General features: G+C 42.6%; 1 protein-coding gene across 1 annotated transcript in view; it reads right to left on the minus strand.

Annotated features, from left to right (window-relative positions):
* The window catches only part of FAM172A (family with sequence similarity 172 member A), a 385,390-nt gene that overhangs the window by 295,318 nt on the left and 62,221 nt on the right, over positions 1 to 27,851 (minus strand). The window contains exons 5-6 of the mRNA XM_054177961.1: positions 18,152 to 18,217; positions 7,241 to 7,432 (exon numbers count right to left, since the gene is read on the minus strand). Of these exons, the coding sequence (XP_054033936.1) occupies positions 7,241 to 7,432; positions 18,152 to 18,217 (258 nt within the window). The remainder of the gene's footprint in view (positions 1 to 7,240; positions 7,433 to 18,151; positions 18,218 to 27,851) is intronic.

Raw genomic sequence — 27,851 nt, forward strand, 5'->3', positions numbered from 1 at the left:
AGAACTGTGAGTGGGTTTGGTTTTTGTTTGGGTTGTCTTTTTGTTGTGGGTTTTTTTTTCCCCCCCTCCCAGTTCAGTCATGACAGGGCCAGAAGGTAATGATACATCTGCCATGATGCAACAAGCAGACCTGTCTTCTGTCAAGAGTTGAAATCATAAAGGAATAAGCTGTCGTTAGCAAGCTCTCTCCAAACACTAGAGCTGTCATCTCATTGTTTTCCTTTGCTGGCATGGGGGCTGGTGTGGGCTTATATACCCTGTCAGTTCAGTATTAGCCTAAGCTTTTAACCTTTTCTTGCATTTCTGACTCAGTAATTATTAACTCCTATACAGCTGATGATGCATTAACATTTATTACTTGATCAATTAATATGGCTTTCAACCAACGGTGCAGCTTCTTTTAACTGCTTGGTGATCAGTATTTCAAATCAGCAATTGAGAGATTATCCACTCCCCATAAAAAATGCTTTAGAAGAAATTAAATATATAGCTTCTTAAACTTTCTTTCCAGAGAATGCTCTGTTCTATGACAAATACGTGCAACAAATTATCTTCAAATACATTGACATTTGTCTTTATGTTTTTATGAAGATCTCAAACAAGCCTTGTGCAGCTTAAGTTTTCTTCCTGTCATCCTCACAAAAGAAACAGCTCTAAATAAGTTTTCCCTACTGAGATGTACTTTACAAGCAATGTTGTTAGTTCTATGGTTCCACAGAATGAATAAAAGCAAATAAGATTATGAGAGTCAGAAAATTAATATGTCAAATAAAACAATATAGCCTATTATTGTCCATTTCAGTGAAATTTTACTTCTGGTAAAGTATTAGCATGTCCAAACAAGATCATGATTGTTAGATAAATATGTGTGTGTGTGTGTGTGTATACACACACATAGAGTAAATACATATATAAAGTAAATATATATATGTATAAATATACATATATTAAAATGTATGAATACTAGGTAAGAATATTGCAAACTCTGACACTATCACTGGCAATTAATAAATAAATGAAGCAGTTTAACATCTTTCTGCAAGATATGCTTGAGACATCAAGTCCATGAGACATCCAGGGAGGGGGCATCCACAACCTGTCTGGGTAACGTGCTCCAGTGTCTCTCCACCCTCACTGTCAAGAATTTCTTCCTAAGCTGCAGTCTCAACCTCCCTCCTCAAGCTTTGATCCATTCCCTCTCATCCTATCACTACAAGCCCTTGACAGAAGTCCTCTCCTCGATGTCTCATAGGCCCCCTTCAGGATTTGGAAGGTTGCTCTAAGGTCTCCCTGAATCCTTCTCTTCTCCAAGCTGAACAGCCCCAGCTCTCCCAGCCTTTCTCAGTATGTGAGGTGCTCCAGCCCTCTGATTGGCTTCATGACCCTCCTCAGGACCTGCTCCATCCATGTTGTGATCACTCAACATCAAGCCAGAGATTCATACCTCCTCTCATAACCTCCTCCTTCTAAAGAGGGTGGTGACCAAAGTCATCCTAGAGAACAAAGGAACCCATGAACATGAAACCAGGAACATAAATCCTAAATTCTCGACACTTAAGGTAAATGGTCTCGTCACCAAACTAATGAATGGACCTTGGTCTTTGACTGTCTCCTCTCGGCACTACTTCGGTCATTGACTAAATGAAAACTGGTAAGAAGGACCTGGAGCTGCTGGAGGAGGAGGAGGAGGCCACAAAGATAGTCAGAGGGCTGGAGAAACTCCACAGTGGGGACAGGCTGGGAGAGTTAGGACTGTTCAGCCTGGAGAAGAGAAGGCTCCAGAGAGACTCAGAGCAGCCTTCCAGTATCTGAAGGGGACCTAAAAGAAATCTAGGAAGGGACTTTTGGTAAGGGCTTCTATTGACAGGACAAGGGACAATGGCTTTGAGCTGGGAGAGGGGAGATTGAGACTGGAGAGGAGGAAGAAATTCTTGAGAGTGAGGGTGGGCAGACACTGGAACAGGTTGCCCAGGCAGGTTATGGATGTCCTCTACCTGGAGGTGTTCAAGGCCAGGCTGGATGAGGTGTCCTTGCCTACGACAGGGGGTTGGAACTGGATGGTCTTTAATGTCCCTTCCAACCTGAACCATTCCATGAATCTATGATCTGAGAAGAGCCTGACTGACTGTATGAGTGGGGAATGAGGCACACAAAATACAGAAGAGACAGATTAAAATTCCTCTTCTATTTTACCTTATTTTATGCAATTTGCATTTATTTATATATATATAATTTACATGTATTTATTTCTAAAAAAAAAATTGAAATAGCTTCAGTGAAGAGCTATTACAACTGGAATAGTCTCTCCTTCCCAGAAGTGGGACTGTAACTTCAGTCTCTCACATGTCAGATGACGGCTTCTGTCAAAAAAAAAAATCAGCATTTCCCACTGCAGAAAGTTTCAGGAGAAAAGTTCCTATTTTAACAAAACAACAAAACCTACGCAGTGTTTACTTCATATTGTACTTACAGGAAATTGCCACTTTTTTGTTTTGTTTTGTTTTGCCTTAAATATCTTCATAACATGTATTTGGTTTATTTTAAATAAGCTTTTGTGAGTCTTGCTGCTTTATATTATCACATTTGCCTCTTTCGTACTTGTTTTTCTAAAGTGGGTCTTTTCCTACTGTGTTTTAATGTATTTACACAGATCTGTCTCTCACATTGTGTACACTTTTCTTCCCTCTTCCTTTTCCTGAAATCTGTTCTCTAAGTTGTTTCTTCCCCTTTCCTAATTCCAAGTATCTTTTCAACTATCAAGTTTTAATTTCAGAATTAACACATTAATCTCACCTCTTCACACAAACCCTTGAAAGCCGCTCCCAGCACCTACTCCACAAAGGGATGAATTTACATCACAGAGTTTGATATAAAAGATGGAAGGAGTACTGCCTACTGGAACCACAGAATCATTAAGGTTGGAAGAGACCTCCAACATTATCAAGTCTAACCTTCTACCCAACACCTCCATGACCACTAGACCATGTCCCAGAGTTGTTACATTTACTCAGTTTTTGAACACCTCCAGGGATGGTGACTCCACCACCTGCCTGGGCAGCCTGTTCCAATGCCTGACCATTCTTGAAGCAAAGAAATTTTTCCTCATATCCAACCTAAACTTCCCCTGGAACAAGTTGAGGCCATTTCCTCTTATCCTGTCATTAGTTACTTGTGAGATGAGGCCAACACTGGCCTCACTCCAACCTCCTTTCAGGTAACTGTAGAGAGCAGTAAGGTCTCCTATCAGCCTCCTCAGCCTCTCCTCATGAGACAGGCTCTCCAAGCCCCTCAACAGCTTCATTGTCCTTTCTTCATCACCCAGATGAAAAGAAAAAACACAATTCTAGCTACTCCAATTCCCACTGGGCTATTTCTCCTTGGATCTCTCTTTTCCAATGTGTATTGGCCTGAAGCCACTAGAAGCACAATAAATGTTAAGCCTTGACATTGTGTCCTTATTCCATGTGCGCTTTAAGAGAGACTTTGGGGTTTTTACCCCTCAAAAGTGTTGTCTCAGAGAGAAACAAGTTTCTCCCCTTAACTCCCTGGCTAGGAGAGCAGTATCAGTTCATCCTGCTCAACCCACTGCTCACTATTAACTCCAGCTTTTGTGTCCCCGTTTTCAGTTTTACCAAGAAATGCAGCAGTGAAAAGGACAAGAGGATTGCTATTTTGGGGTTGGTTTTATCTATTTGGGTTTGTTTTAAGGAAAGAAAAGTTCATAATTCTGAACTAGTACCTGCACAAAAGACATTTAAACACTATTTTTGCAGTTTTACAGTATAATTCTTTGAAAAACAAAAACATAGTCTCTAGGAAACGTTTAAGCTACCTGCATGTGTTTCATACAACAGATCAGTGGAATTTTCAAATCCTAGATACTGTTATCCACTTCAAATTCACATAGTTATATTAGGAAAAAAAAAATAATATCCATGTTCTCCTGTCATCAGCACTGTAATCTTAAGCTTTGATAAGGCCTGCTGGTTTCCTTCAAGGATGAGACCTCTCCTTAGAAGAAGCACTGGAAAATCAAGGAAAATAATTCCTTACTTCAAACTGGCAAATGCTGCATGAGGAGTTATCACAATTTTCATGCAGGCCGTTTATTGTCTGGGACAGTTATTTTCATTTCATAAGAGGCAGAAGTGCCTAGATCAGCTAGAGGACTGAACACCAAAAAAACCCTGAGAAGAATGCAATTTTTATTATTATTATTACCTAAAATTGAAGTCCCTTATATTCACTCTACCACAATTTCCTGCATTTGGAAGAGTAATTTATATGATCTGTACATGAAGTAGATGTGATATCAGCATGTAATTATCTCTATTCTTATTTTTTTCACTCATCACATAATGATTTCAAATACCTTCAGTGTGGTTTGGCTTCCATAAAAGATTGCCTTATCTAACCAGATATACACTCAATTCCCACCACAGTGATGGCAGGATACCAAAAAATAGCCACACATTTAATATAACACAATGTAATCTTGCATGTAATCCATGCAAAAGCATGGGGGGGAGGGGGAAAGGAACAACAACCAACAGACTGCAAACCATACGTGGTACATTTACCTGAGTTTTAAGATGCACACAAAGAGAGAGTGAGTTTTACAGTAGCTGGATGAAAAAGAACTACAAATTCAAAACCTGTGCTAAGTAAAAAGGGAAATCAAAAGCACAAAGTCTGATGTCCCAATTTCATGGAATCATTACATTTTAGTTTTTTTAACATATTTTCTCATCAAACTCTTGAGTTATTTCCTGGGTTTGTTGTTTGTGTGTTTGTTTTTCTGAAGAAGCATTCAAAATACAGGAACATAAAATCTAGTTTTAAGGATAATAAATATAGGAAGGGACACAGGTCTGATGTCTGCCACACTGGCACAATCACTGCATAAAATAAGTAAAAGTAAGAGAATGGTTGAAAAAAAAGAACTCCATTAGAAATATTTTCTTCAAGATTATCTGTTAATTCAGGTGTAGTATCCCAGTTTTAAATGCTCAGCATCTTATATTACCCAAGGCAGCAGCACCTCTAGTAAAGAAAAAAACATTGAGCAGAAAAGTACTGCTATGAAAGTTTAAGTAGCTGGAGGTCTTTGGGTTTCTTGGGGAAGGTTTTGGAACCTGCACTCTGGGATTTAACCTCCTATAGTGGACCCACCGTGCACCTATCTTACACCCATTACATCCTAAAAAGTAATTTTTGTTCTGCCACGGAGTCCTGATTTAAAATGAACTTTATGTTAGGAGAGGGCAAGCATCACTCTCACAAGATTAGGCTTCTTTGCAATAAAAAGCAAGGTCTGGTGCTTTTGTGAGTGGATTATACCCACCCAGCGCCCTCCCCTCCCCCCCGCAACCAAAAAAAAGTAACTTCATGGCCTAATATTTTAATACATTTTCTTTCTTTGCTTCATTAAAATCCAACATGTTTGAAGAGAACCATTTGGAAAACATATTTGAAGGGAATCATTTTCTGTACTGAATAATTTAAAACCAACTGGAAAAAATCAAACCTGATTTAGCAAAACGTGTAACAGTCGCTGTGACAACACTGATATTTAGAGGAGAACATTAGCTTAGCTTGGTAAATACAACAGAAATGGCCTGAAATAGGCTCATCTAATGTTTACTACAGGAAGTTTCACTCAGGTAGCAGGATGGCAACAGAGGAATTGCACCTACAGGGTTCCGCTGTTAAAAACCTTGCACCTGCGCGTTGCCTCTTGCGTAGGTGAAAATGTCACAAAGCAGTGTCCATAAAATGCAAACGTTTCCTTACTGCCAAGTATTGATAGGTGAATCAGAATGAATCAGTATTCAGTGAAAACTGGAAGGAAAAAAAAGGCTGTGCCTCTAATAAATTCAGTACCAGCCTAGCATAAAAAAAAAGAAAAAGCCTGCTGTTATCATGAAAACTCATGTTATCATGAGATACAACAGACATGGAGTGAGAACACGTACAAACTTAATGAAATGTAAAAGAAAACACTTCAAATCCTCACAAATTTCTGTAACGCCTTCTACTGCAGCTCATTGCCTGCTAAGGGCTCATATCACATTAGCTGCCACACTAAAACCAGGCAGCAGTGCCACCACCACAATGTGACATATACAACATTGTTTTTTCTCTAAGAGAGATGCCATTCGAAAGAAGTTCTGGAAACAAAACAAAACAAAAAACCCACAATGAACAGCTATTACAGAACACAGAATTAATCAGGTTGGAAAAGATCTTTGAGATCGTCAAGTTCAACCTATCACCCAACACCATCTAACCAACTAAACCATGGCACCAAGTGCCTCACTTCCAGTGATGGTGACTCCACCACCTCCCCAGGCAGCCCATTTCAATGGCAAATCACTCTTTCTGTGAAGAATTTCCTCCTAACATCCAGACTAAACCCCACCTGGCCAAGCTTGAGACTGTGTCCTCTTGCTCTGGTGCTGGCTGCCTGGGAGAAGAGACCAACCCCCACCAGGCTACAGCCTCCCTTCAGGTAGTTGTAGACAGCAATAAGGTCTCCCCTGAGCCTCCTCTTCTCCAGGCTAAACACTCCCAGCTCCCTCAGCCTCTTCTCACAGGGCTGTGCTCCAGACCCCTCCCCAGTCTTGTGCTCCAGACCTCCCACCAGCTTTGCTGCCCTTCTCTGGACTCATTCCAGCATCTCAATATCTTTCCTAAACTGAGGGGCCCCGAACTGGACACAGGACTCAAGGTGTGGCCTAACCAGTGCTGAGCACAGGGGCACAATGACTTCCCTGCTCCTGCTGGCCACACTATTTCTGATGCAGGCCAGGATGACGTTGGCCTTCCTGGCCACCTGGGCACACTGCTGGCTCATCTTCAGCCTACTATCAACCAGCACCCTCAGGTCTCTTTCTGCCTGGCTGCTCTCCAGCCACTCTGACCCCAGCCTGTAGCACTGCATGGGGTTGGTGTGGCCAATTTGTAGAACCCCACACTTAGATGTGTTCAATCTCATGCCCTTGGACTCTGCCGATCTGTCCAGCCTGTCAAGGTCCCTCTGCAGAGCCCTCCTACCCTCTAACAGATCAACACCTGCCCCAGCCTGGTGTCCTCTGCAAATTTACTGAAGATGGACTCAAACCCCTCATCCATATCATCAATAAAGATATTCAGTTGGAATAGGAACAGTGATGAACAAATTAAAACATCACAGGATTTGGAGCTCTGCACACACACACATACACACATATCCTCTTACCTCAATTGCCCTCTTTATGTATGGTATCTGTGTGCCACTGTCCAAATCTTCATTGATGATAAGTCTCCGAGCCCACTGACCTGCTCTGACAACACCATTACCATGAATGAGCACTAACAGCTTATCAGGATTTGTTAGTGCATCTTCACTCATGAAGATGAAGCTCTTTGGTTCGCTCTCGGTCGCATCCACCTGCAGTTACAGACAAGAGGCACTTTAATGCATCCATAAACACTTTTATAAGATTATCTGTAGTTAGAAAGCTAGCCACCACATCACACAGAATCACAGAATGTTAGGGAGGGTTGGAAGGGACCTTGAAAGATCATACAGTCAAACCCTCCTGACAGAACAGAACTACCCAGGGCAGGTCACACAGGAATGCATCCAGGTGGGTTTTGAATGTCTCCAGAGAAGAAGACTCCACAACCTCTCTGGGCAGCCTGTTCCAGGGCTCCATCATCTTCACACCAAAGAAGTTTCTCCTCATGTTCAGATGGAATCTCCTGTGCTGCAGTGTGCACTCACTGTCCCTGGTACTGCCACTGGGCACCAGTGAAAAGAAACTCCATACTCTACAACCCACACAGAATAATTGTAGAGCTGTTAGGAACAACCCTGGATTGACTTATGCCCTGCAACAGCAATGAAAGCCAAGTGAGGGTATGAGCCTTATGAGGATATGAGACAGATCATATCAGTGTTTCTCTCTCATGAGTGCTTCAATCCTCAGAATCTTTTTAATGCAAGTTCCTGAAGTCAATGAGTCTACCTGAACAGAAGGAATTCCTATCTGAAAGAATGGTCATGTCTGAATTTCAACAGGGCAACCTGATCCAGTGTGAGGTGACCCTGCCCATGGCAGGGGGTTTGGAACTAGATGATCCCTGAGGTCTCTTCCAACCCTGAAAATTCTATGATTCTATGATCTGCCTCAGCACTGAAGACCTTATTCCCTGCTCCAAAATCTCACCTGCATCAGCTTGCACTTCACACACCAGGAAATGTACTCACCTGCTCTCACACTTTGTGTCAAAAAACCAAGAAAACATGGTAAAAAAGACATTCTGTGGAAAAGAGCTTAAATATTTAAGTACAACAAGAGCCATACACTGGGGGCGCAATCAAATTGCACTGTCACTTCTGAAGCAGCAGTAGTGATACCCTGACATTTACCACCACCTAGGCAAAAATTGTAAGAACACTAAAACTCAGACAGTACCTGGAAAGATGTAATTGATTTTTGCATGTAAATTGGATGTTTGTGATATTTAGCTAAGCAAAGGCATTGTGAATTTGTATTTCAGACAAATGTTATTACTGGAGAAAGTGCAGTGGAGGCTATGAAGATGCTGAGGGGCCTGGAGTATCTCTGTGAGGAGGAAAGGCTGAGAGCCCTGGGGCTGTTGAGCCTGGAGAAGAACAGACTGAGCTTTGGATATCTTCTCATTGCTCAGCAGGACCTAAAGGGCCTGTGGGTGGCAAGAGGATGGGGCCAGACTCTTGTCAGTGCTGCCCAGTAACAGGAATGGGGGCAAGGGGCACAAACTGGAATCCAGAAGGTTCCATCTGAACAGGAAGAGAAACTTCTTTGGTGTGAGAGCCCTGGAGCAGGCTGCCCAGAGAGGTTGTGGGGTCTCCTCTAGAGAGATTTCAAACTCTCCAGACACTGTGATCCTGGGCAAGCTGCTATGGGTGCCTCTGCTTTAAATTAGATGATCTCCAGAGGTCCATTCCAACCCACACCATTCTGAGTACTGTAGGAAAGGGAGATTTGCTTCTTCTCATCTTCATATGTATGGTCTCTAGAGGTCCCATCCAACCCCTATCATTCTCTGGTTCTGTGACTCTGTTTAACTGTGTGCTTTAGTATCTATAAACTGAATTTGCCTTTAGTGTTTAGGAAATGCTACCACTTGGTAATCATAAGTACTGGAAGACACAACTAGCTCACACTGCTGCAAGCAAGTTAACATGGAAAAATGAAAAGTATCTCCCAAGATCATAAAAAAGAAAAAATCAGCACTCCATTCTCTTCTTCAAATTAATCACATTTGGAAACTTTTCCTCAAGCTAATTTATCTTCACACACTGCTAATTCATTAGATCAAGCTTTCACTAAAGAATGCACATAAAGGTCATTCCTGTGCACTACCTTATTTTATTGACAAATCAACGTGGAATACCATTTAGTGCTAGACACACTGGGTCCACATCAAATAATTTGTATTTATTAGCCACTTTCTCTGCTGGACCTGCTCATGAATGCTTACTTCTGATCCTTTATTTAAACACAAATCAAATAAATTCAGTAAAAATGCTGAACTGCAATTAGTTTAATTTAACGATTTGATTCAGCGCTGCTGTTCACACGCATCAACAATCTTTGAATAATCTGCAGCTAGGAATGTCAAAGCAATCTATATTCTGCTGGTTAATTTAACAAAGCACTGCTTAAAGTTTGGGGTTTTTTGCTTTTCTCAGGTTTATTTTTTTTCCAACCCACAACTACACCTTAAGGTTTATGAATGTATGTACTTATGCTGGCTTCCCTGAGCTGCACCCTTTATATGTACTCTGACTTTCTTAAGGTCTTCAAACTGTGAATTAATTTTTTTGCTGAGTTCTGCTTAAAATGAGCTACCACCTACTACAGGAGAAGCAGGCTACAGAGTAGGGCATGGAGCAAAGGGTGCAAGGCATGCATCAGGAACAGTGTGGCCAGCAGGAGCAGGGAGGTCATTCTGCCCCTGTCCTCAGCACTGGTTAGGCCACACCTTGAGTCCTGTGTCCAGTTCTGGGCCCTCAGTTTAAGAAAGATGTTGAGTTGCTGGAACGTGTCCAGAGAAGGGCAACAAAGTTGGGGAGGGGTCTGGAGCACAAGCCCTATGAGGAGAGGCTGAGGGAGCTGGGGTTGCTTAGTCTGGAGAAGAGGAGGCTCAGGGGAGACCTTATTGCTGTCTACAACTACCCAAAGGGAGGTTGTAGCCAGGTGGGGGTTGGTCTCTTCTCCCAGGCAACCAGCACCAGAACAAGAGGACACAGTCTCAAGCTGCACCAGGGGTGGCTTAGGTTGGATGTTAGGAACAAGCTCTTCACAGAAAGAGTGATTGGCCATTGGAATGTGCTGCCCAGGGAGGGGTGGAGTCACGATCACTGGAAATGTTTAGGAAGAGACTTGATGAGGCACTTGGTGCCATGGTTTAGTTGATTAGATGGGTGATGAGTTGGACTTGATGATCTCAAAGGACTTTTCCAACCTGGTTAATTCTATTCTATTCTATTCTATTCTATTCTATTCTATTCTATTCTATTCTATTCTATTCTATTCTATTCTATCCTATCTTATCCTATCCTATTCTTCTGTATTCTAAGGAATAACTTGCTGACTGTAAGGGTGACAGAGCCCTGGAAGTGTCTTCTCTGGAGACATTCAGAGCTCACCTGGATGCATTCGTGGGTGACCCTGCCCTGGCAGGCAGGCTGGACTCAATGACCTTCCAAGGTCCCTTCCTCTAACATTCAGTGATTCTGTGAATTCAGCAGCATACTAGCAATTATTTTGCACAGCTGCTGTCAATACATAGTGTAAGATCAAAGATGGTCCAGTGGTCATGGAGGTGTTGGGTAGAAGGTTGGACCTGATAATCTTAGAGGTCTTTTCCAACTTCAATGATTCTATGATTCTGCTCTTACTGACATTCGCACTACCACAATGACATTGATTCTATTTTCAATTCTTAGCCATTACCAACCCAAGATGCACAAGACCTCTCTGGGCTCTAGGTTTCTTATTTTGTACAGTGGAATATTTTTTTGTTTTAAGATTGAATGTTAAATTTTTAAAGGGGAAAAAAATAGACAAAAAAAAACCCCACCATCCACTGAGATTTTTCTTTTTCCAGTTATGAAACACAACAAAAATTACAAGCCTAGAGCTTAGGCACAAGTGGAACAGGTGCAACTTGTGACTGGAGGAAAGAACATGGCAAGTTAAGAACTGAAACTGAAAAGACTCGAAAAGACTGTGAGAATTGAGAGCAGCTGGTGGAGAGGGAAAATTGCTCATTTTCTTCACAAGAGAGGAAAGTTCTGTTACATGGTTCTGCATAAAGCTCGCTCACTCACTTATGTTACAGTCCTCACAATATTGAACATCCAGGTTTATGGTTTTTCACTCAAAATTGTAGGAAATAAAAACTGCTGATCAATATTGGAAGAAGCTAATTACCATCTGGCCATCAGCACAACTACCTTAACAAGCCTAAGACCAGTGGAATTTGCATAAAAACTATTATTGGCTGGACTTAACAAAACAGCCAAAAGGAATGTGAGCTTGAGATAAGATTTTGGAGTCATGGTTGATCCCAAGTTATCCATGAGACAGCCCTGATGGCCCAAGAAAGACAATGGTATAATTGGGTGCATTAAGAACAGTGTGGCCAGCAGGTCATGGGAGGTTCTTCTCCCTCTATACTCAGCACTAGTTAGACCATGCTTGGACTAACAAATCACTGTTTCTTAGAGAAAAATGGATCTGGACTGTCTGATATATGAAGAGAACTAGTTAATGAAGTTTTACCTATGGAAGTGAATGAGTGAAGCATTGGTAAGTCAGAAGATTCTGCAAAGTGAGAGCTTTCAGTGCCACTGTCAATAAAACATTCTAGTAATTACTTAAACTTCCATCTCAGTCCCTCCCAGAAGCTGTTAAAGATGCATTTAATTCAGAAGCAACTTCTATTCATCCTCAACAGCTACAGAACAGCAAAGATCAATCACTGATTATGCCATTAGAACCAGAGAAATACAAATACTCCATCTGGTTTAAAAAAACAAAAATCAGTCTTCTTATATTCAGAACATAGCCTTAATGGGGCACAAAATAAGAAATGTAAAAGAAATAATTGAACGTGAGTCTCTTCACTTAAACTTTCATGTCCAGCAGTATATGTTCGGATATTAAGAGAAGAGCAATACTGCCGAGGAACAGTAATGCAACATGTATCTCAGCCTCCCTGAGAAGGAAAAAAGTTTTCAGATGTATGTTTCATCAGAGATGCTAAAGCAATAAAACAATGGGAGAGCCTTCCTCATCTCCAAACAGCTCTTGTTACACCATCCAGAGCAACCTGGACAGGCTGGAAAAGTGGGATAGGAGAGTCTCATGAGGGTCAATAAGGCCAAGCATAAGATCCTGCACCTAGGTTGGGCCCATCCTGGCCAGGGAATGATGAGAGTGAGATTAGCCCTGCAGCCTGGGATGCATCCAAAGCAGTGTGGCCGGAGATGAAGAGAGGATCCTGCCCCTCTGCTCTGCACTGGGGAGACCTCACTTGGGAGTGCTGTCCAGTTCTGGAGACCCCAACATAGGAAGGACATGTACCTCATGGACTGGGTCCACAAGAGAGCCACAAAGATGATCAGGGAGCTGGAACACCTCTGCTATATGGACAGGCTGAAGGAGTTGGGCTTGTTCAGCCCAGACAAGGCTGTGGGGTGACCTAATAGTGGCCTTCCAGTATGTGAGTGCGTCTACAAGAAGGCTAGAAAGGGACTGTTTACAAAAGCAAGCAGTGGTTCTTCCCTGGTTTTGGCATCTAGTAACTTCGAATATTCCTGTGCCAGAGAAGACAAAAAAAAGTTGTAGAGACCTCATTTCTCTCTAGAACTTCCTCAAAGGAGGTTGCAGTCAGGTGGGGGTTAGTTTCTTCTCCCTATTATCAGGTGATAGGAGGAGAGGAAACGGCCTGAAATTCTGCCAGGAAAGTTTTATGTTGGGCATGAGGAGCAATGTCTTTGCTGCAGGAGTGGTCAGGCACTGGAACAGGCTCCCCAGGGTGGTGGTGGAGCTCCCATCCCTGGAGGTGTTCAAGAAATGTGTGGACATGGCATCTGGGGACATGGTTTAATGGCCATGGTGGTTTTGGTTGACGGTTGGATTCTATGATCTTAGAGGTCTTTTCCAACCAAAACAATGCTATGGTTCTGTGATTCTAAGAATGTATAACAAATAGTTCAATGCACCCATCCCACCTCAGTTTTGTTGTATTTTTTTGGAATGCATTTATACTCCTCTCCTTGCTGTTATTCTCTGGCCATGAGCTCCACAGTATAATTATGATGTGTATGAAGCTGCACTGCCTCTCTTTCAGTAGAGATCTCCTGCCTGATAATTTAAACTGCATGTCCTTTGGCTCCTTTACTATGAAGAGAAAAAACAAAGCCAAAAACCCCCATTCCCTATTCATCACTTCCATACCTTCCATATTTTATAGATCTGCCAGGTTCCTTCCTCAGTCACCTGTTTTCCAAGCTGAAGAATCTTTGTCTAATCCTTCCCTGTCTGACAAGCATTTCATGCCTGTGACCACTTTCATAACCCTCTTCTCTATTTTTTGTACTTTTTTTAATTCTTCATACCCTTTTTGATGCTTGGACAGACTGAGAGCTGGGCAAAGAGGAACCTAATGAGGTTCAACAAGATAAAGTGCAGAGTCCTGCACCTGGGAAGGAAGAATCAGCTGCACCAGTACAGGCTGGGAGATGATCTGCAGAGAGCAGCCCTGGGAGTGCTGGTGGGCAGCAAGTTCTGCATGGCACAGCAATGTGCCCTGGTGGCCAAGAAGGCCAATGGGGTCCAGGGGGGCATTCACAAAAGTGTGTCCAGCAGATCCAGGGAGATTCTCCTCCCCCTCTACTCTGCCCTAGTGAGACCTCACCTGGAATACTGCATCCAGTTCTGGGGTCCCCAATTCAGGAGGGACAGGGATCTACTGGAGAAGAGTCCAAGGGAAGGCTACAAGAATGCTGAAGGGACTGGAGCACTGCCTGATGAGGAGAGGCTGAGAGACCTGAGGCTGTTTCATCTGGAGAAGAGAAGACTGAGAAGAAATTTAATAAATGTTTATAAATATCTGAGGGCTGGGGGTCAGGATGAAAGGGACAGCCTCTTCTCTCTTGTGCCCTGTGATAGGACAAGGGGCAATCGATGTAAACTACAGCACAGGCGGTTACACCTCAACATGAGAAGGAACTTCTTCACTGTAAAGGTCACAGAGCCCTGGAGCAGGCTGCTCAGAGAGGTTGTGGAGTCTCCTGTTCTGGAGACTTTCCAGCCCTGTCTGGATGTACTCCTGTGTGACCTGCACTAGGTTCTATGGTCCTACTCTGGCAGGGGAGGGATGGTCTCCAGAGGTCCCTTCCAGCCCCTAACATCCTGTGAGCCTGTGGTTTCCAAACTCCATGAGGTGTTCAAGGTAAGGGCCTACACAAGGAGTGGAATGGGGATGTTTTTGTGTTTCCTCCTCAACACCTCATAATTCCTAACATCCTATTTGCTTTGAGGGTTTTTGACTGCTGTTGAGCACTAACTGATGTTCTCAGAGAACTATTCACAATCACTCCAAGCTCTTTCCTGAGTTGTAATAGCTCATTTAGAGGCCACCATTGTGTTTACAGAGCAATTTGTTTTCCCCCATAATTTCACATTTACCAGCATTGAATCTCATGTCATTTTATCATCCAGCTTTTCAGCACCACAAAATAATTCCCCAACTCAGCTTTAAATTTGTCTAAGTAATTCTGGAGGAAACCAGCAAAGTTTGTAACCTTTCATTAATTCCTTTCTTCCTTTCATTTGCAACTGTGTCAGAGTAGACCTTAGTAACACCGCATCGGTAACAAATTATTTAATCCGTAAACTATGAACACTTCCCCCCCCCACCTTTTTAACCAATTATTAACTCAGATGGGGACTTTCCCTCCTCCTGTGAGTTTTAAAAGCATTTGGTAAGCTTTTTGACAGCTGGTTGGAAATCTGCACAACTCTTTTACTGATAAGATCTTTCTTTTTCATGTGATCTCCGACTCCCCTCAATGAATTACAGTAGGCTGTTTGAAGAGAAACCTGTACTGATTTTTCCCTCAATACATTACTTATTTCTTCCAGATTTACAGGAATCACTATAAATCACTCCTGGAGGCCTTTCAAAGACTACCACATTTACTCTTCTTTCAATTTCTTTTGATGAAAGCAGCTGATTTCAGCAGTGAGGTACATGATGGCTGCTTTGCTGCTTCATATTTGATTTCTCACATACCCCTAGCCTTAAAAAAACACCTCATCCTGGAGTCTGATTATTGTAGGATGTATCAATTAGTCCTAGAATCCCCTCTACTGGTATGGTAAATTTCAGATAGCTCCTCAGAATTATATCTTATTGCAGGGGGTTGAAATTAACCCCCAACTGATTTGGAGAGATTACTCCCAAAATAAATGGCCAGTTTGGGATAGAAGCAAACTAAGCTCTACTTACAAGCAAACTAAACTCTAGAAGTATGAAATGCAATGTGTATATTCAAAATATACAACTTATGTTTTTTATATATATATATATATACACAATTTACAAACAACACAGAAACTCCTCAGACTCATCCAGGGGGACCATTCACATCCTCCCCCACACCCTCCCTTCTTCCCATTACCTCACACAGGGGTCAAAACAGAGATCCCCTGGCAAGGCCACGGGAGAGAGAGGAAAGCTGCAAGCAGAAGTGACAGAAGAAAAGAAAGAAAGAATTGTTTCTGCCACTACTCTGTACCCCCACTAGCAAGCCAATGAAATTATATAGCCCTTATCATTAATTTTCTTTTGTATCCAATGGTAATTCATTTTACTTTGAATCTTTGCAGTCAGGGACTAGGCAAAAGTTCCCCCTTCAAACTGCAACACCTATTTTAATAAAATTAATAATAATAAAGTGTGGAAAGAGCCCTGCAGAGAAGGATTTGGAGGTGCTGATGGATGAAAAGATAGACGTGAGCCATCCAAAGTAGTGTGGCCAGAGATGGAGAGAGGAGATCCTGCCCCTCGGCTCTGCTCTGGGGAGACCTCACCTGCAGTGCTCTGTTCAGTTCTGGAGCCCTTAACACAGGAAGGACCTGATGGAGCAGGTCCAGAGGATGGCCACAAAAATGATGAGGGAGCGGAAGCACCTCTGCCAGGAGGACAGGCTGAGGGAGCTGGGGGTGTTCAGCCTGGAGAGGAGATGGCTCAGGGGAGACCTGAGGGCTGCACTTCAAGATTTGAAGGGGACCCACAAGAAGTCTGCAGACCGTGTTTCCAGATGCCTGCAATGGCTTGAAATTAGAGAAGAGGAGATTGAGATTGGATGTTAGGAACAAGATCCGCACAATAAGGGTGGTGGAACACTGAAACACGCTGCCCAGGGAGGTAGTTGAGGCCCCATGCCTGGAGATAGTCAGGTCAGGCTAGACAGGGCTCTGAGCAAACTGATCTAGTGAAGGATACTCCTGCTGACTGCAGGGTGGGTTGGTCTAGATGAGCTTTGGAGGTCCTTTCCAGCCCAAACCATTCTGTGATTCTTTGCTAGGTTTTCTCACCTGAGCTGAGCATTCCTTCTGCATGCAGCTCATTAACAGCCTCAGCAGCTCTCTTTCATCATTAGCTTTTACAACTGTAACAAGCTCCTCAAATGTACGTTTTGGGGGGATCTTACTGTGATTTTACAAGTAACTTTCCAACATTTATACTCTTTTCTATTTTCCTCACAGGCCGAGGACTCAGCCATGTGACAAGCTGTCTTATTACTTCTATTAGTCTCCTTCAGTAGTTTAAACCAGGTTCTTTGTGTTGTACTTGGGAGTCTGTCAGTGCTGATTCAAACATATCCTTTACACAGCTGTAATTTTTCAGCTTCTACATCTACTGTTTTATTTTTCTCTCTTTTTCTTTTTTTAATCTTATTTGTTTCTAATAACCAGTTTTTGACTGTGGCAAGGGCTTTCTATGCACAATAGTCATTGCTAAAGAACAGTGCTCATACCTTGTGCTACATTTTCCACACTGCTCACAATTAAAACTGCTATATATATATATATAAAATTGTTTTGGGTTGGTTTTTTTGTGTGTGTGAGTTCATACTTTGCTCCAAAATGCAATTAAATTATGGCACTTTGCAGAGGCTGGAAGTAATACATTTGAGAATAGCTTAAATGGACTACTGACAGGCTGCATCAGTATATCAGTGCTTGCAACATAATTTACAAATAAGAGTAAACACAAGATCAATTCAACAGTGAGAGCTAGACAGGACCATTCTTCTCCCAAGCCAGACACTCAAATCTCAGGGAGCACTTAGGAAGTGGAAATGGGAACTGTGAAATGTTACAGAACTCCTAAAGCAAAGGAGATTTTCCTTCCCTAGCACAGGTGTTTTCCTTGACTAAGCACGAAAGATTGGCTTGGAACAGGGAGGCAAAAGCTTCTCAAAGACCCTAAGAATCCTGTAGGATAGTAATGGAAAACCTACACAGAGCTATCGCACTACACCCTCCCCTAAGCTCTCCAGTATAGAACAGAAACATATCTAAGCACAATCACAGTAGGGGATGTATTCACAAACACCCTCATACATGTTCTTTGGGGACTGTTTCACCACTTCCAAGGGTTGATCAAGTATTTTCACTAAAAAACAGTAGCACCTCACATAACAGAGCTGTCACAAATTACCAAATAAGACTTGGAGTGGCTGACTCTGACTCAGTCTGAGCTTGTTCCTCTGCCTCTAAATGCAGGTTTGTTCTCTTATGTCCAGCTGTAGAGGTCTCAAAAGATTCAAAAACTTTCCAAAAAGGCTTATGGTTCCTTTATCAAAATTGTGGTTTATGGTAAGGAAAGGTACAGGTCAGTTGGAGAAATCAAACACATGAGAAGATAGGGCAACCATGTCTCCAGACATACACACACACACTGCAGTGTTCTGAGAGAACAGTGGGCTGAGAGCCTTGGCACACCTTGTCTTTAATATTGGATTGCAGGCTTTGCTCTTTACTGATCCAAACACCCAGCATCTCAATGAAAAAACACATAAAATTATACTTACTGGAAGAGTTACTTTCTTCAAGTGGCAATCCTTCTCCAGAAGCTCATAAACATATTTAGTAATGATCTGGAGAGAAAAAAAAAAAGAAAAGAAATGCAAATAGATATTAAAGCACTTACATCAATGACATATCCATCCAGACAACTTAAAGGCCAGTGGTTAAGCTTCTAAGCACTTGTATATGTTTTGCCACTTATCTGGATCTTTTACTACACAACTAATTATAGAACTTGGAGATTTACACAGGAAGGTCCTCTCTGCCCCTCAGAAAAGGCTGCTTGCCAGTACAGAGAAATTGTAACTGTACCTGTGAACCCATCTAGTGCTGCTGGGTGAATAATTATGTGCCACAAAACTGAGGATTATAACCAATTAATATATACTCAGGGGTACAAGAAAGGCTTTTTTTTTTTTTTTTTTTTGCAAAGAAATACTTTTAAAGCTTTTTATACTTTTTTCCTCCATCAGAATGACTCCTGAAACCCTCTCCCCTGCAGGTTCATTCATGAGCTACATGGAGAGCCAGTCTTCAGCCACCCTTAGCACAAGTTGCCTTGCCATTTCTATTCACTGAACAGGGGAGGGATGGGTCAAAGGTTTCTAAACAGAAGAAAAACCCTGACTGATTCCTCACTACAGGGGAGTTTAAGTCTCTTGTCTCCATGCAGAAATAAAATTGAAATTTTAGACCTGAAACAAAAGGAAACATTTCAAAGAACAACCAAAAAAACCCCACCAAACCCTAAACAAAACAAACAAAAAAAGCCAAGCCAAACCAAACCAACAACAGAAAAAGCCCAAAACCCTAATGGCTGGGAAAGACTTGCTGTCTCAAATGCAACAAAGTTGTTCACACTTCAGAGGTTGGCCTAAAATCTAGGGAAAATTTTTTTCTACCCTTATATATTCCATGAAAAATGGAGATGCAGATGTGAGGACTTTCTGACTATTATTTATTTGGGAATTAAGCTGACAAACAAAATTGAAGTGTTTTGTCCATATGGGGCTGTAAAAACAGTTTGGAATAACTGTCTGGATTTCACTGACTACAGGAGTTAAAAAAAAACACAACAACTAAACCAACCCCAAATTAAATAGTGGGGGGAGAAGTGTTCATTAAGAGCCCCACATGGTGTGCGCCTTCCCTTTAAAACTTGGGGAACGATGTTTAAATTCCAAGCAAGACAAGATCTAAGTCCCAAAATATTAATCCAAGATATCTGGGTACAAACCCAGCTGGTATTCTTTAGTCCAACCCCTCAAGGCCACAATTACAGCCATCTGAACATGAAAGCCACAACAGAAACGTCGCTGTAACAAAGCTCTCGAGCGATGGCATCTTAACAACGCACCACGAGCTGAGCAAGTAGGAGCCAGGGTATCATAAACTTCCAATTTTAATTTTCCAAATGCACAATAACCAAATAAAGTTTCAATAAAGTTAAAAAAAAAAAAAAAAAAGTTTTCATTATGGACATGTGAGCAAACAGGATAGGCAAAAACATTTGGAACATGCTGGAACAAATTAAGAGGTACTAATGGAAGCCAATTAAAAAACATTGGGGTGTGCCCCTCCCTTCCTTTCACACAAAAAAGGGGGGGGAAAAAAACACCCAAATTTTTATTAGGATTGTGTGAATTCTTCCTCACCCTGCTCAAATATGTTTTTATTGATAGAATTATGCTCAGAAAGAAAATTCTGTGGTTTTAAAGAAAATCAGTCTTACTGAACATTGGTATCTACAGGGAAACTGCAGTTGGGAGAAGGAATTTAGCTGTGAGCGATGAGTTGATTTAAGACATGTTTATCCCCAAAGCAGTATGTTAGGAACATGCATACAGTGTAATTTTACCTTCAGGGCCAAACTTTTTATGGTTCACTGAAATCAACTTCTCAGTGTAATGCCAACAAGTAAAGCAGTTAAGTTCCTGCAGCCTCAGATGCTGCTACTGCTGCTGTACAGACTTTAAAATGAATGTAATGATAATATGGCCTCAAACATAGAAGTTTTATCTTTTGCTCTAAATCCAGGCATCTACTAACCATGAAAAACATTAAAAGAATGCTTGGAAGAGGGGAAAAAAAACTGGTATGAAGGAAATGTATTTTAGACACCTCTTGCAAAAACCTACCTCTTTTTTGCAGCTATGTTGTTTGGATCTATTTCTTCTATTCTCTCTCATCTGTTTAGACTGAGATGTCTTCAGGGCAGGAGTAAACCTCTACTCATTTTTTTCCACAGCCTGACCCAATGGGGCTCTGACCCTAGCTGGCTCCTTATGCACTATTATAATACAGTAAATACTGCTATCAGGATTGAAAATGGCACTGTTAAACCAGGACAGCACTACGGTGTAGCAGAAACTTAACATAATGAATGCTTCTAATGAAATAGAGATTATAGAGTTAGAGAGATAGAGATATATAGAGAGAGATGATATAGATGTAGATGATATATATAGAGATATAGATATAATGTAGATATAGATGAAGACTATAGAGCCATATATAAATCTATAAATTCCTAGATTCATCATATGGTTTGGGTTGGAAGGGACATTAAAGATCATCTAGTTCCAGCCCCTTGCCACAGGCAGGGGCAGCTTCCACCAGCCCAGGTTGCTCAAAGCCTCTTCCAACCTGCCCTTGAGTACCTCCAGAGAGGAGGCAGCCACAACCTCCCTGGGCAACATGTTCAATCTCAGTCTCCCCTCTTCCAGCTCAAAGCCATTGCTCCTTGTCCTATCACTACAAATGCTCATTAAAACTCTGTCCCAGCTCTTCTGCAGCCTCCTTCAGATACTGCAAGGCTTCTCTACAGTCTCCCTGGCTGGACAGCCAAAAATCTCTCAGCCTGTCCTCACAGGGGAGTTTCTCCAGCCCTCTGATCATCTTTGTGGCCTCCCCCTGGACCTGCTCCAACAGTTCCACATCCCTTCTATGCTGGGGCACCAGAAGACATAGTTGTAGAAGAATAAACCTTTCTGTGATTCCCCGAGTCTGCGAATTTTATGCTTTGAATTACTGCTTGTGAGTTTATGGCTGATCTGTAATTCTGAAGAGTTAACTATGAAATTATCTTCTCTTAAAGGCATTGTAAAAGAAGAGAACCATGCTGTGTTATTATACAGCACCAGTTTGGCTTACTGACACAAACTGACACAACTTAAACTAAATCATAGCTGCTTTAAGTAGTGGTACTAGTTTGTGCATGCTGGAATCTTATTAAGCTCTGGAAACTCCTGTAGGATGTTGAGAAGACTTCTTGCATGACAGGGTGACTATGGTTACACTCTATGAACTCTCCTGGACTAATCATCAGTCATATGGTTGCTCCTGACCACAGGTATTTAGTGACAGACATTGTCCAATCTGTGGTAATGTTAATAGTCCACCTTGAACTACCAAGCAATGAATGGTTCAACACAAGTGATTCTCAAGACAAACTGTTACAGAGAGTGCTACTCAAGTCAGCTGTAATAACCAGGGGCATTTATTTAATGCTGATGAGACCTGGGTCAGATTAGCCAGGAAAAAAGCAGTGAGAGGCGATCTTATTAATGATCATAAATATCTGAGGGGTTGGTGTCAAGAAGGGGCCAGGCTCTTTTCAGTGGTGTGCTGTGCTGTGCTAGGGCAAGGGGCATACAAACTGGAACACAGGAGATTCCACCTCAACATGAGGAGAAAATTCTTCATTGTGAGGGTGCTGCAGCCCTGGAGCAGGCTGCCCAGAGAGGCTGTGGAGTCTCCTCTGGAGACTTTCAAGACCCATTTGAGTGTGTTCCTGTGTGACCTGCCCTAGGTGATCCTGCTTTGGCAGAAGGGCTGGACTTGACAATCTCTGGAGTTCTCCTCCAGTCTCTACCTTGCAACATCTAAGGTGTGCTAACACCATAAACAGGATGCTGCACTGTAACTCATTGTAATAGGGTTGCTGGTGAGCAGGCAGCACCATGTCCATGAATGGAAAGGGAAAAGTACAAACAGAAAGGTCTGACCAAAGGGTGTCAAATTAACTTTCTGATGAATGGAAGAAAAAAAGGGATAGTTCTGTACCACTACAGGATGCCATCCAGGGGGACCTACACAGACTAGAGGAACAGGCTTAGGAGAAAATCATGGAGTTCAATAAGGCCCAGTGCAAGGTCATGCACCTGGGATGGGGCAATCTTTCTTATAGGTAAAGACTGGGGGAGGATGAGATTGAGAGCATCCTTGCAGAAAAGGACTTGGGTATGCTGGTAGATGAGAAGCTGGACATGAGCCAGCTATGGGCACTGGAAGCCCAGTGGCAGCCTGGGCTGCATCCAAAGCAGGGTGGCCAGAGACAGAGAGAGGGGATCCTGCCCATCTGCTCTGCTCTGGGGACTCCTCACCTGGAGCACTATGTCCAGCTATGGGGCCCCCAACACAAGGAGGACATGGACTTGCTCATGAGGGTCCAGAGAAGGGCCACCCAGATGATCAGAGGGTGGGAGAATCTCAGCTTTGAAGACAGGCTGGGAGAGTTGGGTCAATTCAGCCTGGAGAAAGGAAGGCTCCAGGGAGACCTTAGAGTTACATTTCAGTACCTGCAGGGGTCCTACAGTAAGTCTGGGGTGCAAGGGTGTTGGACAAGATGACCTTTGAGGGTCCCTTCCAACCCAATGCATTCTATGATTCTTCTGTGAGATATTGGACCCTTCAACTCCATTTTACAGTCTCTCTTCTGTACATTCACTTGCAAGTCCATCAGGAAAACACACCCCAAGCAGGGCAAGCATCTCAGCTAAGCATTCATTATCAAGGTGCTCTTATTGCCTTCTCTAAGGGCTGGGGAGAAAACAAACACAACCCCCCAAAAATTCCATCCCTCTCATCACCCATTCTGATGGCAAGGATGAAATCCTTTCCAACTACAAAAAATTCCTCAGACTAACCCTTCTACCTCCCAAGAAGGTTGTAATCAAACTGTGGGATAGGAGCAACTTTCCTCCCAGCACAAAGTGGTCCTCTTTTGCCCAACACTGGACACCTTCAAGATTCAGCTGGACAAGGTGTGGGGCAATCTTGTTTACATTGTGGCTTTTTCCCATGGTTGAGCCAGATGACCCTGGAGGTCCCTTCCAACCCAGAGTTCTACAACCCTTTGGAAGGAAACTAAATGGCTAATGTTTCAAGTTGCTGTCAGTAAGCTGAGGAGGCAGAGCCCTGCTTTCCACAGGTTTAAGGATCTTCTGCCCTAAATGATGTCACAGCTTTTCTTACTTTTGTTGGTCCAGAAATTCCCAGAATGAAGGTAGGCTCATGAGAGCAAGGACCACAGCTAAGTGGAATGTGTCCTGAGCAGCAGAACCAGTGGATTATCCTGAGCATGCTAAAAACACACTGCAGAGTGGTTGGAACAAGATGAGCTCTGGAGGTCCCTTCCACTCCACACCATTCTATGATTCTATGACAGAGCAGAGATTTTATCCCTGCACTGTTGTATATTCTGCCCCATGGTGGCCAAGACACCCTGGGGGTTTTAATGTGTAAAGTCTCCATGCAGACATGACACTTCAGGATGTGGTTTAGTGGGCATGGTGGTTTATGGGTTAACAGATGGCCTTGATGATCTTAGAGGTCTTTTCCAGCCCTAATGATCCTATGATTCTATGATGTGCATGCAGCCTGCAGAGCCACACTCAAATCCCCAGGTGGAACCACAGTTCTGGTACACATAGCTGTGGTACACACCAGCTGGAAAGGTCCTGGCCTTGTATGACGTGTGTCCTTTTAAGACTGTCCTGTTCACATAGAGTACATTCTTCAGGACTGTTTTCAATTACCAAAAGGCACTGAAAGATTCTAGTAGCAGAGTAACTTGCAATATGCCCTCCTCAAGCTATGTGATCAAAAGATCAATACCTGCATATAACTATGTGAAAAGAGAAATGAAAGACTAAGAACCATTGAGACTGACACATTGAAAGTTGCAAAGAGTCTGAGGGTACTGAAGCCTAAACATGGCCATAGAATCATAGAAAGTTTTGCCCTGGAAAGGACCTTTAAAGGTCATCTAGTCCAACTGCTCTGCAACTAAAGCAGGTTTCTCAGAGCCCAGTCCAACCTGACTTGCAATGGTTTCAGAGGTGAGGCATCTCCCACCTCTCTGGGCAACCTGGAACAGGGTCACACCACCCTCAGCATATAACATTTCTTCCTACTCTCTAGTCTCAATCTCCTCTCTTTTAGTTTAAAACCACCATTCCTTGTCTTGTCACAAGCAGCCCTGCTCAATAATCCTTCCTCAGCTTTCTGATCAGCCCTTGAAGCACTGAAAGGCCACCAGAAGATCTCCCTGGAGACTTCTCCTCTCCAAGCTGATCAAACCCAATTCTCTCAGCCTGGCCTCATAGCAGAGGGCTTCCAGCCCTTGCTGTGGCCTCCTCTGGCCCTGTTCCAACAGGTCCATGTCTCTCCTATGTTGCAGACTGCAGAGCTGACCCCAGCGCTGAGTGTATTTCATTGCATCAAAGTATTCATTTTGATGAAGCCCCAATTTTAAGATGTTGGGATTTATTTAAAGATTCCTAAAAGTATGGACATGCTCACACTGAATCAGATGTTTTGAACTGCTGAGACTTACTCCTTTGACAGAATCCCCTCCCTTGATTACCATTGTAAGTGATGACAAATAGCAAAGATACTCTTACAAGTAACAGAAGTCTTTAAGCAGCAAAAGTCTGGACAAGAAGACAACCAAAAGCTCGTCCACAAAGCAAGGAGGCAACTCCAAAATAAGTGAGTTTAAAATCATATCCCCCCACCACACACACTTCTTTAAGGAACTGAAAGAAGCCTCACTGAAAGAACATCAATAACCAGGCTGACACAGATGAGGAAGAGCAGAACTGCAGCTGACCCACTGGTGAACTTTTTCCTAACAGAGATAGCCAGGTATGCAGACAACAGATCACAACTCAATGACTTGTTTCATAACACCTATATCCTAATCCAGAGGAGCTGCTTCAGTACATACCACATCAAAACCCATGCTGGGACGCAGTGAAGTGCACTGAGCCTTGCTCATTGAGCACCTCCCCTGCTGTGCTTTACAGCCCAAGTCCTCTGAATTCTCTGGCTTGTTTTTTTCCCTTTCCCCCTGAGCGTGCTCCCACTTTCAAAACCAACCATGGGTAACTCTGCCCACCATCAGGCTGTATCTATGAACAGAACAGTAAACCCACTGCCCGGAGAGAAAAAGGAAAAGACCAAGTAAACTACTCAGACTTGCAAAATGTTTTCTTAGAAGTGAATTCTCTGCTAAAAATGTATTAAAGGAAAGAAATAGGCCCACGTGACTGGTGGCCTCCTGCTTCTCTCAACCAGCACCTCTCAGTAGTCACTGGAAATCATTATCACGCCATGAATGTTCACGGACTCACCACAGATGTGAGGAATCCTTCATTAAGCACAAACCACAGAAGTCTCTTTGAAGACAATCAAACACCACATGTCCTTCTCCTCTCCCTTATGACCAAAACACCAACCACACTGTGAAATGGTTGGGTGTATGGTTAACACGTGAGGATAATAATGAAGCACATTGACATTACAACCACTCACACCAGAGAGGATGGATTGCAAGACCTTGGAGAAAGGACAAGGCTGTGCAAGCTGTTAGCCCAACTTGTCCACACCACTGCCGGCTTCTACACACTTCTACCAGATTTCTAAGGGGTGGGGAAAAGCTAACTAAGGGAAAAAGCTAGCTAAGGAAATGGCTGGTTAAATCTGTTCTCCTTCTCTGGAGACTTTAAAGACTCATCTGTATAAATTCCTGCGTGATCTGCACTAGATTTTATGGTCCTGCTCTGGCAGCGGGGTTGGACTCAATGGTCTCTGGAGGTCCCTTCTAACCCCTAGCATCCTATGATGCTGTTCTGTAAGACCAAACCCAGCTGGATGGATCTGAGATTTCCCATGTTGTGTCCCACATTCACAGCTGTTCCAAACATAAACAGAACCCCATTGCCACCATTACTACTCCCTGTTACCACTTCTCACTGCTCCAAAGAGACAGAACTCTCAAAGTTAACAGAGGCTAACCTCTGTACCTCCCACCAAGAGTGAAACGAGTTGGCAACCATACACTTACCGGGTGAATAGGAGGCTTCTGCCTCTGAAGATGTCAACTTGTGAGACAACAATCATAGATTCATAGAATGGTTTAGGTTGGAAGGGACCTCAAAGATTATCTACTTCCAAACCCCCTTAAATACCTTAGCAGATCACCTGCTTTCATTATTTTTCTAAGACAGGTCTCAACATAAATGAAAATACAGAGAGTAAAAGAATCTAATGGCAATACTTTTACCTGTAAACATTTATTAGTAGCCAGATTCAGCTTACCTGAGAAAAATGGGGGGGAAGCACAATTAAAAATATTAGTGGAAAAGACTTGCTTGGAAACCACTAAAGTGTGAACATCTCTACCTTCTAGAAGAACTCACTCAGATATAATTTGCTGCACTTTAAGCTGAAGTAAAGAAGTAATAAGTAAAGGTAACATGTAAGTATAATTTGGCATACTTTGAGTTGAAGAAAAAAAAAGGAAGGGAAGAGAAAAGGAAGGGAAAAGGAAGAGAAAAGGAAGAGGAAAGGAAGAGGAAGGGAAGAAGAAAGGAAGGAAAGAGAAACTAAGGGAAGAGAAAATGAAAGTGAAGAGAAAATTAAGGGGGAAAAAAAAGAAGAAAAAATGAAATAAAGAGAAAAACAAAGTAATGAGAAAAACAAAGAAAATGAAGAAAGAAACTGAAGAGGGGGGAAAGAAGAAAAAAAATGAAGTAAAGAAAAAAAGGGGGGTTGTTTCTCTTTAGAGAATGCAGAAACAATTCAACCTTAGGCTCACTTGTGAATTCCCACCCTGTGACAAAACCTGCACTTGTAATGTGGAACCTCACCACCTCACCTGAACATACAGACCAAAACCAATCTCATTTGCCTTTGTGTGTTCTTTTCTTCCTGAAGTAAAATGTTTGACTTGACTTTTCATGGACAAAAGAGATGCACTGCCAGCTCCCCAGACCTTTAAAATGCCTTCAACTATCAATTCAGGCCTTACACAACCAGTTAAAAACTCCTGAATCTAATTTTGTTAAGAAAAAAACCCAAACAACTGATCTTTCACAGTCACAGAAAATTACTATTTTCAAATGATTTAAATTCAGCCTAAGAGATCAGGACCCTCAGCACCACTAGTATTTTCTAAGAACTTCAAGGTACACAGGTTGGAGGTTTTATCCTAAAAATATAAACCACTAGATGCAATCTTGTTATATGAGCCATGAATTTCCTTGGCTTACAAGATTTGTCTCCTGATCAGTAATAAGGAGAAAATGAGCACAAGAAGCAAACAATCCTTCCAGTAGGGAGTTGTCTGCCCACAACTTCTTCCTCTTTAACACTGTAAGGGCAGCAACATACAGTGAAACAAATGCAAAATGAATTCCAACTGCCTGCCCTGCGGCAAGTCTCAAGTGGTGGGGCTGACCCGAGGCTTGCTACTGCTGCTGCCACAGCCTTGGTTGAATGAGCTTTATTTTGACCCTCGAGTGACAAACCTGCCAATAAGCAACAATGAGAGATGCAAAGGAACTTTGTGACATACTGCTCTCGGACACAGGCTAACCGAAGAACTGGGGACAGACAACAGAAAAATATCTGCCATAA

The sequence above is a fragment of the Dryobates pubescens genome, chromosome Z, assembly GCF_014839835.1.
Source record: "Dryobates pubescens isolate bDryPub1 chromosome Z, bDryPub1.pri, whole genome shotgun sequence".
Lineage (NCBI taxonomy): Eukaryota > Metazoa > Chordata > Aves > Piciformes > Picidae > Dryobates > Dryobates pubescens.